Source organism: Balaenoptera acutorostrata, chromosome 4 (assembly GCF_949987535.1).
Source record: "Balaenoptera acutorostrata chromosome 4, mBalAcu1.1, whole genome shotgun sequence".
Taxonomy (NCBI): domain Eukaryota; kingdom Metazoa; phylum Chordata; class Mammalia; order Artiodactyla; family Balaenopteridae; genus Balaenoptera; species Balaenoptera acutorostrata.
Window position 1 is genome coordinate 128813375 of NC_080067.1, and position 15158 is coordinate 128828532.

The window sequence follows — 15158 nt, forward strand, 5'->3', positions numbered from 1 at the left end:
ATTCAAGAATTTTCATTGCCTTATTTCATATTCACTGATTCTTTCTTTCTTCTGCTTACTCAGATTTGCTTGTGAATCCCTCTAATGAATTTTTCATTTCAGTGATTGTAATTTTAAGATTCAGAATTTCTCTTTGGCTTTTTTTTAGGTTTTCTATATCTTTATAGGTATTTCCATTTTCTTCATATATTGTTTCCTTGAGTTTTTCCACTTCTTTCTTGAGTTCTTTGAGCATCTTTTAGACAGTTGTTTGAAAGTCTTTATCAAGCATATCTGCCCTCAGGTCTTTTTCAGGGACAGTTTCTATTGATTTAATTTTTCTTTTGAATGGGCCATACTTTCCTATTTCTTTGTATGCCTTGTGATTTTTTCTTTCTGAAAACTGGATATTTGAACATAATAAGTGCTTCCTATGGAAATCAGATTCTTTCTCAATCCCAGGGTTTACTGTTACTGGTTATTATTATTATTATTATTGTTATTATTATTATTATTGAAGGCTGTCTCTATGTCAAAGATCAGCCTGAGATGTAAATTTAAGGTATCCTCAGGTATTTTCTAAGCCTACACCTTTCCCTGGACATGCATAGTCACTTTCTAATATGTACATTATATGCAGTTGTTTTTTTTTTTTTTTTTTTTTTTATTTATGTCTGTGTTGGGTCTTCGTTTCTGTGCGAGGGCTTTCTCTAGTTGTGGCAAGCGGGGGCCACTCTTCATCGCGGTGCGCGGGCCTCTCACTATCGCGGCCTCTCTTGTTGCGGAGCACAGGCTCCAGACGCGCAGGCTCAGTAATTGTGGCTCACGGGCCCAGCTGCTCCGCGGCATGTGGGATCTTCCCAGACCAGGGCTCGAACCCGTGTCCCCTGCATTGGCAGGCAGATTCTCAACCACTGCGCCACCAGGGAAGCCCATGCAGTTGTTTTTGAATGTCCTAGTGTTTAATGTCTGGCTCCCAAGATGGTAAAAAGAGAAGAATAAAGTGGGGACTAAAAGAATGAGAGTTCATTAAATCCCCTGGATCTCACAACAACTGTGGGAGGTATAACAACAATGGCCACTACCTCTTCATCTGCACCTCTGTGATCAAAAGCATCAGTCAGTGATCAGTGCACAGATCCTTGATATCTGAATGACAAAGTCCTTTTTGCCTATCCTGGCTTTCTTTGTGCAACCTACTCTAGGAACATGTGCACAGCTACCTGCCTTAGTTGGGGAGGGGGATAGGTAGCTGCCACTGTACTAACAGCTGAAACTGACCAGTATTAACCACAGTTTATCTTCCATGTCTTTGCCTGGAAGTTGCAAGCATTCAATAGACTCCACAGTTTCAAGATAGTTACATTAGACAGATTCTGACAGTGCAGTTGTTGTGTAGTTGTGGAGACAGATGCCTGGTACTTCCTACTCTGCTATCTTCCCCAAGTCCTCTCTTATGTGAATGTCTAAGTGTCATGGAGCCTTAAAAGTAAAAACAAGAAAATGTAATTATGAAAAGGCTGAGTCTTAAGATTAGCAGTCCTCTGCCAGTTAAAGGATCTACATGTGAATATATTTGATGATATACATTTAGGACAGATCTGAATAATCAATAAATTAGAAAATAGTTGCTTTCCCGACAATGGTAGAGTGGAGTTTGTTATCCTTATCCTGAATAAATTTGTAGAAATTATTGGTATTTGTTAATCAGAACCATACAAGTATTTCGTGGTTAATACCGTATTATTTATCTTCCAAAAAACATTTGAAGGAAAGTGGGTGGGGAAAAAGACTGCAAGACACAGAAGACACGTAGACTAGCTGGATTCCACTGTTGATGAAGGGGGATTAAGATGTCAAATTAGTGATGTCTTTGGTGCATAAGCAGCCAGTGAGGGGAATTATAACTTGAAGGTGAACCAAAGCTTCCATGTAAGTTATGGAGCTACTTCTCTACACATCCCCATGTTTCTTGAAGCTAAAATACGAAAACAGAAACTTACAAAGGATTGACTACTTAACGGGTACAGAACATAAATCTTGGTAAAGTTATTAACACTGGACATTTCAGATATAGTCAAATGCCAAAACTATTTTTAAAAAGTTAAAATAGAGTAGATGCTGGTCTTGTGAGAAAAAAATAATCAGATGAAGTATAATTGTTACCTCTTTTAAAATGATTTAATCCAACTCAACAGTGAGTTCAGAAGCAATAAGGTAATATATGTAAAAATGCTGTACAGTCTAAACAGTAGCTAACAAACTGCCTGAACATCTTGACGTCTGAACTAGTGAAAACCTCTGCAGATTTTGATGCTATTTTTCTTCAGAATAGTTCTAGAATTAGTCTTCAAAGTACCTCAAAGTATCTAAACATGTAATATTAATATTTTTCTACTAATCTACACTACGAGTAAGAACACATATGTCATTAGCAGAGTTAACATACCATAAAACACAGAGATGAAGATTTGTTAATTCTTAGAGATCATCCAGCATATACGGTTCACTTTATAGATAAGAAAATTACGATAAAGAATAAATAACTTGTTTAGGTTAGTAACAGTAACAGGACAAGAACTGGAACATATGGCTCTCCATTTGAAAATGTTTCTATCTACATGAATACTATAGAATACTATAGTCAAATTTCAATGACTTAAAATGCAGAGTTAACGTCTGAAAAAAGAAAAGTCCATCCTATTGTAATACTAGTAATTATTATGTTACTTTACAGCCAGCATGTCATGTCATGCACCTTGTATCTAAATTCATAAAGGCAGAAACTTGATTAATTGTGCTTAATTACTAAGATACATATTAGTTCCTATCCCCACCATCAATTGTGATAATGCAACATCAGTGTTGACCTGAGTGCTATTGTAGAGATATTTAATTAAAATCACATTTCTAAATGCCTGTCTGGTCATGTTGTTTAGGATATGTAAAATCAAATATATTAAATAATTAATTTTAGGAATATCATTTCATCATATTCAATTGAAAAATCATAAAAGTGTAAATTAAATAAAAAGTTATGCTTTACTTTGAAATTTTAGCTTCTGTTATGGATGTCATTGATTTGTTTATTGCAAACAGTGCATTTCAGTAACAGTTTCAACGTGTTCAAAATGTGCAACATACACAGTTTTTGCAATGTAATTAGTTAGAAATTGGGGAAGCTTAATTTTAAAATTGAATTGTTCATGAAAATCTATTTCATACTCTCTATGGATTAAGCAGTTTCTCTTCATAAAATGTTCTATAGTTGTTTGAAGAAATTAAGTGTAGTTAATCAGAAAGAACATTATGGTTTGACACTTAATTTGAAAGCCCTGTCTTGAAGCAGTGAATGCTTGCTTATAGAAGTACGTACACCGATGAGAACCCAAATAAGAAATCCATTTATGCTCCAAGTAGATCTCAGTATTGATGTAAGTCAGGGTGGTATTGTCTGACTTTCTGTAAGAAATAGTTCATAAAAGTGTGTGTATATGTAAATATATATATATATTTGCTAAAATGTCTAGTTTATTTTTAGTCTAGTTTAATAGATTAAAAATAGTAAAACAGCATTACAGTGAATTATCTAACTATTGTACATTAGAAGGCAGATCAGTGATTTTAGTCATTTTACTATGCAACCAAGTCAGTCCTCTTGATATAAGTACAGAAGTGAACTATCAAGTTGTAAAGCTTAGCTTTAAAAGAAAAAAAAACAACAGTAAAAAAGTCCCAGTGGTGTTGGTAAAATGTTTTTCATCTCTATTTAATCTACATTCATCTGTTTTTCAGTGCCGCCAGCAATCACAATGCCTCAGAAATCCTTTAATGCCACAGCAGAGAGAGGAGAGGAGATGACATTTTCCTGCAGAGCCTCTGGCTCTCCTGAGCCCACCATTTCCTGGTACAGGTAGGTTAGGTACCCACATCCCTTTGGCTTGTGTCCATAGTCAGGCTTCTGGAAAAATATTTACAGTCTTATCATTTTGTCCAGAATGGAAACATTGTTTTTGAATTTCAGTTGAAAATGATTTTCGTTTTCAGTTAAGTTGGTTAAATTAACTTGTTAAAGAGAGCAACAGAATGATTTAACCCAAGTCAAAGGCTGCGCTCATAGCCCTGGTCATTCTATCTAAAAAGCATGTTTCTGGCCAAAATGGGCCCAGGAGCCGTGTGACAAATTCAGCCATTTTATTGTTCCTACTAGAGAGTAGTACCCACAAGTGGAAATTCTAGTGTGGATGGCACCACTGTTGCATGTGTACCAAATTATATTTTATTAAATATAATTGCATATTTTATTTGTGTACCATATTATTACAGAAAAAGGTAGTTGTGTAGAATTCAATTTCAATAAATTTAATGTTATGTAACAAAAAGTTCAAATGAATAAATTCTCTATTCTAAATCTATTGTTTTACAGTTCACTTTTATATATTTTTTTGAATTTTTAAATGCTATTTGATTTCTATTAACATCAGACAGATATCAAAATATTCCACTCTTTTAGGTTGTGGCTCACACTGTTCAAAGGGAGACAATTAAAGTTTAAAAATGGACAGTCTTTTAAATATGTATTAGTTATTAATTGAGGTTACTACTCAAGCAAATCTGTAAATATTTATAGAATCACTTCTATACTTCATAAATCATATACTATAAGAATAGTCACAAGAAAACAATTAGAAATTTACATTCAAATTGGCAAAAGTGTCCATAATAAGGATTAGGTTTTAAAAAAATATTTTAAGGAGAATGATTGAAATTCAAAACTATTTTTTATTACTTTCTGAACATTTACTGATACTATCTTCAAGTTTCAAACCTTTATCCCTTTAACATAGCAGGTAGCAATAAACAAGATATTTCTTCAGACAGGTGTTTTTAGAAGTTCTTTGCAGACAATAATTCCTTTCTGACACACTGTTGGTATTTTTAAAGGGATTACACATCAAGCATTAACACATTCACCCCAGATAATTATCGTGTATCCCAGAGACTTCTGGTTTCTAGTGTGTATCCTTAACTGTCAATATTAGATCTAATCACAGTGAGGAAAAGCTCCTGGATCATTCATTACAATGAACAAATATTGGTCTAGAGTCTTATCCTCATCATTTTTTCTTTCCGGAGAGACTGACTTTCAGTTTAGACTATTTTCTTAAAGTTTAGCATTTGTTTAAAATTCTCATATGTAAGTGGAAATATAATTATCATACAGCCTAGAATAAATCAGATTCAGAGGCTAATATAATTGAATAATTTAAATTCATGATTTTGCACCTCCATTTTTTCATATGGCATTAGCCTCATTGTTTGGATGGAATAAAATAATAATTATTCTAGTTGCTGGATGTATAATATATAATGCGAGAATGGGAGTATGTGATAGTGTTCTTAACAGAGGTAAAATTGGTATCAGAGGGAAGTTTTCATTGTGACATATTTATCTATAGATATAGACATGTTATCTTTGTGAAAAAAATTCCAAAAAGTATTAAGGCAGCAATGCAGAGAGAAAAATCCAGACACTACCCGTTGCATAGAGATAATATCTCCAGGAGGTATGAGTGAAACCGGTAAAGAAGGTAGTTGAAGACCAAACATTGAGGAAAAATAAGAAATTTTCACAAAGAGAACCAGGAACACTTGGTGACATGAAAACCAAAGTGGGAGTAAAAGCAGAAACTCTTAATATCACTTTCTTCATTTCCATTCAAATGTTTCCTCTACTTCTATTGAGAATACCATATGGATTTTTATTGTTAGCCCTTTAAGTTGGTGAATTCCATTGATTTTCAAATGCTAAAACAACCTTGTGTTCCTTGGAACGAACTCACTTGTAATGTCTAATCTGATTTTAATCCCAGCAGAGTATTTTTCTTCATTCTATTTTTTACGTCTATAAGTTTGATGGAGGCCTTTTTTTGTCTTCCATTTCTCTCTTACCATGCTCATATTTTAATTCCTTTAACATATAGAATATATTTTAATAGCTATTTTAATGGTCTTGTCTACTAATTCTATCATCTGTATCATTTCTGGATCTTTTTTATTGATTAATTTTTTTTCCCTTTTTATAGGTCATATTTTCCTACCTATTTACTATCCTGTCAATTTTTTACTGGGTTTCAGACATGGAGAGTTTTATGTTTTGAGGTGTTGGATATTTTCATGTTCTTTTACTTTAGCTTTGAATGGAGTTAAGTTACATAGGGAAAGTTTGATCTTCTTGAGGTTGCTTTTAGGCTGTTTTAGGTGGATACAGAACAAGCTGCAGTCTAAGATTAACTTGGATTCATTACTGAAGCAGTATTCTTGCAAGGAAGCAATTTAATGTGTTTAAATTTGTGTTTTAGGAGGTCTTTCTACTCTGGCTGATAGGGATGCAAATTATTCCTGGTCTTTTGTGAGCTCCTGGGATTGTTGTGCTTTATCTTTTCCAATGGTCCTTTCCTTACTCTTGGAAAACCTTACTGGAGTACACTCACTGATTAGTACTCAGTTAAAGATTGGTTGGAAACCTCTGCAGATCTCTGTAGTTCTCTTTCTTGTGCCTTCTTCTCACATTTTCTTACCTGCAATTTCTAGCCACTTTAACTTGTATCAACTGAGAATTCTGTCTTCCAATTCAGATACGCTGCCTGACTCTGTATGGGTTCTTCCTCTCTAAGGGGCAGTCTGGAAACTGCCTTCAGGTAGTAAGCTATGGTGGTCCTCAGAGGTCACTGTCATGTGCTACCTGTTGACCAGTAGTTGAAAACTGTTATTTAATCTCTGTGTCCAGTGTTTGTGTTGTTTAAAATGAGAGAGTAAATATGGTTTTGTTACTCCACTATGGTCAAGAGTGGAATTGTTCTCCCTTTTTTATCATTTCCATCAATCCTCTAATCCTAACCCTTACTTTCTTTTGCCTGGAAAAGTGACATTTAGAGAAGTGGTTAGAATTTCAAAGGATGGCCCCGTAGAATTTCATCAGAATCCTTTGGGAGTCTTTTTCAGACATTGACATTCCACAGAAATGTACTATGAATAACAATGAGTACTTTCTATATAATGGGTTTGTTGAGAGAGAAGTATTAAGACCTATTACCTGAGTTATTATTCTTTAATGATGTTTTTAAATTGAGCTCTTTAAGGGAACATAATCTTTACAACCTGACTTCCTTTAAATTCTTCAAGACCTATCTATCCACTTCAAAGCTCAGATCATGGATTTTTTTTCCCCACAAAAATTCCCAGAGTATTCCAGCCATCATCTTTTCCATTCTCTTTTATTATAATAGATCCCCTACCCCACCCCTCCCAACACACACACAAAGTTATGAATAAATGCATTAATGGGATCTATATTACCCTCTATTACTATCAATCAGACTATGAATTCTTCATGATAGGTGGCCCTGTCTCACTCATTTGCTATACTTCAAACCTTTAGCACAGTATTTCACATGAAGTACAGAAATAATCTCTTTATCATAAAGAACACTAGAACTTAGTTAACCTGCTGCTTATATTACAAACTAAACCTAAGTCTCTTCATCTGTGAATTGACAGGTGGGGAAATCATACTTAAAATTTAGTTCTCTGATCTGTGAATGAGGGTGGAGAGGGAAAATGCACATCTGTGAGCTAATTGTATTTAACCAGGTTAATAATATAGGGAAAGTGTTTCCTAAGCCACAAATTGCTGAAACTTCTAGTCGATGATGACGATGATGATGATAATGAGACAAATGAATACTTTTTTATTTACTAGATTAAGAAATATATTATATCACTAATTGTGGTGAAAGCCTTATCAATACATAAAGTTCTAGGCAAAAATTCTGAAATCTTGTCATTATTTATACTTCTAAATATTTGATTAGTAAAAATATGAAAAAAAACCCCAGAAAAGTACAGAGCACTATATACTTTTGTCACTAGTATTTAGTAAGGCCTAATTTTTCACCACTCATGAATTTTTGCACATTTCATGTTGTGTTAACACATGTCAATAAAAACTGGAAAAATAGATGTTATTGAGTCATAGAAAGACAAGGACTGTGTTAAGATATGTGGCAGTACTTTCTAGAAAGCAGAACTAGAATTCACTGCAAAGATCATTTAGAGTATCAGAAAAATATTCTGTTTCATTCTAGGTAAGATTTTTAATAATCCTTTTAGATATTCTTCTTTTTTAATTTACACTTGTATGGACAAGTAAATCCCCCCACACCTAAAGGTAGATGTTAAATTTTTACATTAGTGGGTCTTAAAATCAATTAATTGTCCAAAATACCATGTTGGCAAGTAAAAAAGGAGAAAGAAAAGGAGAAGGAGGAAGTGGAGATGAGGAAAATAAATTTGCATGGAAAAGAATGTACAATATAAGACTTCACACATATTAAGATTTCAGATTTAAATGCATGTAAAATATTTATTTTTACTGTAAGTTGTTGTTAAACAAGTTTGAAAGATGTTGTTTTAATGAACAACAAAACTAGAATTGAAAAAAAATGAACAGTATTTCAGTCCAGAAAGACCTTGGAAACTACTTAAAAATACTTATATCTGAGAAAAATTTCTTCTCCTCACTAATGAATTAAATTGTTATACGCAGCATAATTTCTATAACTGTTTTCATGTAATTCTTTCCTCTTACCCTTTTATTGGCGGTACCTATGTGCAATATAAATTCATTATTTATTTAAATTGCATTTACTTTGTCTTTGAAGGGTGTTTCCATAGAAATTATTTTAAACGTGTCCCTGGAACCTAGTAAAGAATTACATTTCATAAATATGTGTTGCCTCACCAACATGAAATGTGTGTTTGGAATTAAAATCAGCAAATAAAACTTTTTTGTTTGCTAATAATCAAAGTGAAAATTGAATACAAGTGTTTTTTGCCTAAGATGAGTGTCAACATTTCAACACGGCTCAAACGTTATTCTTGTCTCTAAAGTCAAAACAACTTTAAAGTATAATTTTAATATTTGTGTATTAAATTCTATTGAGCTAGTAAAAGTATATGTTTGACTGGAATATAGCTTTATCTGTCAATGATAGTAGCCATGAAATATTGACAATTACAGGTAAAAAATTTGAGTATGATCTGCTCTTGAGTTATGAAGTCAGATTTATGAAGATGAACCTCTGTTTTCTTCTTTAGAAATGGCAAGTTTATTGAAGAAAATGAAAAGTACATACTGAAAGGAAGCAATAAAGAACTCACTGTCAGGAACATAATCAATAGTGATGGGGGCCCGTATGTCTGCAGGGCCACAAACAAGGCAGGAGAAGATGAAAAACAGGTGCTTCTCCAAGTCTTTGGTAAGTATTATAGCATAGTAGTTAAAACTGTAATGTCTAGAGGGGGGTCTGAGTCAAATTTTACTCTGTCACTTATATGAGCTATTTAAATTTCCAAACCTGAGTCTCAGTTTTCTCATCTCTAAAATATATTTTAAAATTGCAGCAACCAGATAGAATTATTTTAAGAATTATATGAGATTATACATGTAAATTTTTGTAAAATATTTGCTGACTAATAACAGAGGCTGGAAGAAAATTCATTTAAATTACACATATTGGGATCTATTATATTATATATGGGTTGATCTTCATAAATCTTTAAATGACATATGTTGGGATCAGTTTTACTTTTAATATATTAATACTTCAAAAGAGTTCACCTATAAGGCTATAATTTGGAAACACTGACTTGTAACCATAATTAAATACTCCCTTTTCATTTTACTAAAAGGAAATGTACATAAATATCTTCCATATTTACCAAGAGCCATATTGCCTTCTTTGGGGAGCTTACAGAGAGTAGAAAACCAGTAAATTAATTTATAATTTTTGATTTAGCCCCTATTATATTTGCAAGAGGAAAAAATTTTGCTGGTGAATATTTAGAATATGATTGTTCTCTTTTAAAAAGCAAACACTAAAAATTATAGGCACTACTAATATTTAGTATGCTTTCTCCATTTTTAAAAACATTGTTATCAAAAAGCTTTCACAACAAAGAAAGGGGAAGGAAGGAGGGAGTACTCTATAAGAGTAAATGCTCTTTGGTGACCTAAATGAGAAGGAGATACAAAAAAAAAGAGGGGATATATGTATACGTATAGCTGATTCACTTTGCTGTACAGTAGAAACTAACACAGTATTGTAAAGCAACTATATTCCAATTAAAAAAAAAGAATAAAATAATACATGAATCTGGTATTGAACTTAAAAAAAAAAAGAAATTACAGAACAAACAAACAACTACAGGACTTCTTTAACAAATAAATTAGGTGGGGACAGTAATTAAATATGGATCAACATAGACATAAGAGGAACCTCAACCAATCACAGTATATAGACCTCATTTGGATCTTGATTCAAACAAATCAACTGTACAAGGTTTTATGAGACAACCAGGGAAATTTGAACACTGAGTAATTGATTACTAATAAAGTTGTGTTATGTGTTATAACAACAACAACAAAAAGTGTAAGAAGGACCAGTGGTTGCAGTTGGCAGAAGCAACCATATTACTTAGACCAAAAGATGAATGGTAATACATGTGTGGACACACCCTCTGCCAGCTGGTCCTGTAGTAGCTGTAACAGAAATATTTTCTATACTAGGGAGATTTTCATAAAGCTTATATTCTAACAAAGTAAGACAGACAATAAAGAATATACCAAAGTATATTAAAAAATAAAATTGGAATAATAAAATGTTCTAAGAAGAAAGTGAAACTAGATTAATCAGGTAGTGTTGGGTAAAAAGAGCTGTTATTTTGGAGATCATGGTGTTGGAAAGTTACTCATAAGGGTAATGTTTAGATGTGTTTACATAAAAATCTTTAACAATGAGAAATCAACAAACCTATGAGCCAGGAGAAAATTATTCACATAGAGGGAAGAGTAAACAAACTAAAAATTATTAGAAATTATAGAAAGCATCTAATTTGTTCCATCAGTATTTCCCACTTAAGAAAATGTTCTCTTTAAAACGTACAGTGCTAAATATGACTCAGTATACAAATAAATTAATAATTAGAAATGATAGTGTTTGAGATAATTCCAAAGGGTAAATAATCTCAATCTATCTCAATGAGCTCATATGAAATATTTACTTTTTAAAATTAATCTGGCAGTGAGTAAGAACACAAAGTAAGTTTCTAATATTTTTGTCCTTTCAAATAGAAAATAATGAATGAATTATGCCATATCACTGTTGTAATCACTTTGTATAGTAACACTGAACAGATTTGTATTGTGTTTGACACAAAAGCATGTATATAAAGTGGAAATAAAACTAAATCCATTAAAGTCAATGGAGTAAACACTGAATTGTAAAAATATATATGCCATGTTTCTGATATTAGGAATCTAATTTTCTAGGATTAAGAACAATTTATTTATATTTCATAATTGATTGCATTTGGTGATTAAAAAGAAACCTGTTACTTGTTCTGAAATAATAAGTGCTGGCTTTTATCACTTCTAGGTTCAAACAAATAAAAACTTAAGAAATGCCGGTAATACAGAATTTAAAAACTTAAAGCTCTTTGGTATATGTAAATTTGTGGAGGGACGTAATTTTTAATATTAATATAATTTAAATTACAAGACATGATGTTTTGGTTTTTATAGAAGTCATAACTGTAAAGAAACAATTATCTACAATATGGAATAATATTAAGGTAGTCTGAGGTCAAAATAAATCAGCTAGAATAATAAAGGTAAATAGAATGTATATATATTTACTTGATAAATATTTTAAACATTGCACATAATTACACTTACTACATATTCAGAATACAGTCATTATTTTTCCTCTTTGGTGAAATTGTTTTTAAAGTTTAAGAGATAGTCACTACATAAGCAGATGTCATACACAGACATACACACAGAAGTACTCATGTGACTTTAAAAGAGGAAAATTTTATTTTTTAGCTTGAAGAGGAAAAAATAATAAAGTGGCTTTTAATTGACAAAATCTTGGAAGGAATTATACTTTTTATGTTGGTTTCTAAACCACTTAAAATTATTTTTGTAATCATAATCAATAGCATTATTTTCTAGTTTTTTCTCCTATAATTTGCAACTCTCCTGGCACTCTTATAAAGCAAAGCATGACACTATATCTGCTCAAAGTTAATAATTCCATACTATGCTAAAGGGTACTTAAATGGTCACCATGAATAATAATATTTTCCTCCAATACAGATTGAGTAATGTATATATTTTTTACAGTACAGCCTCACATAATACAGCTTAAAAATGAGACTACATATGAGAATGGTCAAGTCACATTAATATGTGAAGCAGAAGGGGAGCCTATTCCAGAAATCACTTGGAAAAGAGCAGTGGATGGCATCACTTTTTCCGAAGGTGATAAGGTAACAGCTATTTAATATATAGTGTTTTTCAAAACTATCGTATTGGGTTGGCCAAAAAGTTTGTTCGGGTTTTTCCGTACCATCTTATGGAACTTTTGGGCGAACCCAATTTTCAGTGTTTTGCATATAATTAAATATCACATTGGACTCCAATTTATCAAGTAACTTGTACGAATACAATATATGGTTTAATTCTTAAAAAGGTGACTCTACCACAGTTAGCCTAAAAATAAATTCAGAGGAGAAAAAAGTCAAATTGTAATATTTAAAGTTGTTTTACATTGAGCCAAAAATCTTAGGTTGTTAATATTGTTTCTTAAGTTTGCCTACACGCAAACTTTTGGTATATACTGTATCTATAAAATATCTTATTGCAATTTCAATTCCTACACCTTGTGCTGTGAAAATGAAAATAATTTAAATTCACAAAATTCTGGCTGTCATTTAACTCTTAACTCTTTAGAATTATCTTTATGCAGTAGGACAGTAGGTTTCTGCCTTTATATAATCTATAACCTAATAAAGACCAATAAGTACAAACACAACAAAATACAGCATTTTGGTAAATGTCACTCCCATGTAAATTGGTGACTTTTCATCAGAATGCATTCAAGTTCCTAAGAAATCAAGTAAACATTATCATATATTTCACCGGACTCCACAGATTTTCATTATTGTTATTTTTTGTAACTAGTTGTATAAGGCCCCAAGTATAAACCAAACTGAAACAGAAAGAAAAAAGGCAGTGGATTAATAATATGATAGAATTGGCATTTTCACACATGTAAAAATTATCAGATTAAACACATAGATATCTTTTCTTTCTCAGTGTTAAAGAGCAACCTTCTTAAAATCTCTTTCATTTGTTCAAATCAATTTCTGTTGAAGAAAATGATTTCTAAAATATAAGTACCTTTGACTTACCAACATTGATAGCAGCAAAATTTGAAATCAGTTTGTTCAAAATATGCTTTCTATCCCTCCAACTCATCATGTAATTTTAACAACATGCTAACTCCATAAATTGACAAAAGAGGCTTCTCCCTGGCCATTTACTATCTATCTTTTGAAATAATGTATTCCTGTATATCACCCTTCTTAGCCCCATTTCCTCCTCATGATGGCATTTTTAAGGGCATTTTTCTTTTTTTTTAACTATCCTACAGGCCTTATTCAGCTCTCACCAATTCATGCACCCATTTGTGTGTGTGTGTGTGTGTGTGTGTGTAGCCCTGTGCAATTTTTTTTTTTAAATTATTTATTTATTTTTGGCTGTGTTGGGTCTCCGTTTCTGTGCGAGGGCTTTCTCCAGTTGCGGCGAGCCGGGGTCACTCTTCATCGCGGTGCGCGGGCCTCTCACTATCGCGGCCTCTCTTGTTGCGGAGCACAGGCTCCAGACGCGCAGGCTCAGTAGTTGTGGCTCACGGGCCTAGCTGCCCCACGGCATGTGGGATCTTCCCAGACCAGGGCTCGAACCCGTGTCCCCTGCATTGGCAGGCAGATTCTCAACCACTGCGCCACCAAGGAAGCCCAAAGGGCATATTTCTTTTGGCAATAGTTATACTATTTTGATATACTTATTTTATATATGAAAGTTGAAAATCAAATTTATAAAATGTGAATGACATTGGCATTCTTCTGGCAACCCAGAAAAATGATGTAGAGTTTGCTTTCATATTTTTTTAACTACTACGGCGCATTGCCAAATCTGGAAAGGAGTTATATCTCCATAAAATTCTTTAAAATTGTCCAAAAAAATTAGATATATAAAACTGTAGATAACTGTTTTCATTGTCAGTTTAGTACTTTTCTTTGGACAAAATCACTCAAGAATAATAATTTTCATGTTTACACACCATTATTAATTATATGTTCATATTCCTAACTCATACTTTCATTATTTTTTTTGTAATATATATTTCCTGAAAGTTCTCTTCTCAAACATAGCTTTTACTCTTCATTTAATAGATGTTTCCTTATGTTCATACCAATAATGAGAGGTACATTATATTCAGTTATCTTATCAATAAAAAGTTATCAAGTAACAAGAAGACCATGATATTTTGTTCTATGCCCCAAGCCACCAAAACTACATACAGAAATTTCTTTGATAACAGTTGTGAAAAATGATCACCTAGTTTTTGTTTGCTAAGGACCATGTCTATTAAAGCACACAACTTTTGTTTTTCTTTTGCTTTGTCACAAAACCATTATAGAAACCCTAATACACTTTTGTTTTTCCAAACACAACTTTTATCCAGTAGATATACAAATTAAGACTACTCACTTCCTATCCTGACTTTTCTCCAAAATTATTTTAAGAACACTGCCTTATTTCCTGGATGGTAAGCCTCCTTTCTCCTAACATTCCTAGTTTCTTCAACAGCCGAAATACAAAAAATGAAGAGTTGAGCTGAGCCTTGCAGTAAGTCACATCTAGTTTTGAATCTCAGCTCAGCCATTTATGACGCTTCAGCTTTGGCAATACTATGTGAAGTCTTTTTAATATGAGTTTCTTCATCTTTAAAATGTGGATAACAATATTTATTTCACTTATTGGTAGTAGATGAAGAGTACATTGTAAAATGCATATCAAAGTCTTTAGGATATTGTAAATATTCAATAAACTTTATTGTTTCTTTATCATATTGCATAAATATTGAAGCATAGTTTATCTTGTTTCTATTATTTTGAGTAAACTCAATTTGTTAATAGACTCCATAAAGTCTGATAACTAAAGTCTGTTTAAACATTACCGTAGAGTATATTGTGATTATATCTCTCTT

At 32.4% G+C, this 15158-nt stretch overlaps 1 protein-coding gene across 2 annotated transcripts in view; it reads left to right on the forward strand.

The window, feature by feature from the left end:
• Positions 1-15158, forward strand: part of NCAM2 (neural cell adhesion molecule 2) — a 497247-nt gene that overhangs the window by 310998 nt on the left and 171091 nt on the right. For both annotated transcript variants that reach the window (XM_007164135.2, XM_007164136.2), the window contains exons 6-8: positions 3775-3892; positions 9139-9299; positions 12227-12372. In XM_007164135.2, the coding sequence (XP_007164197.2) occupies positions 3775-3892; positions 9139-9299; positions 12227-12372 (425 nt within the window). The remainder of the gene's footprint in view (positions 1-3774; positions 3893-9138; positions 9300-12226; positions 12373-15158) is intronic.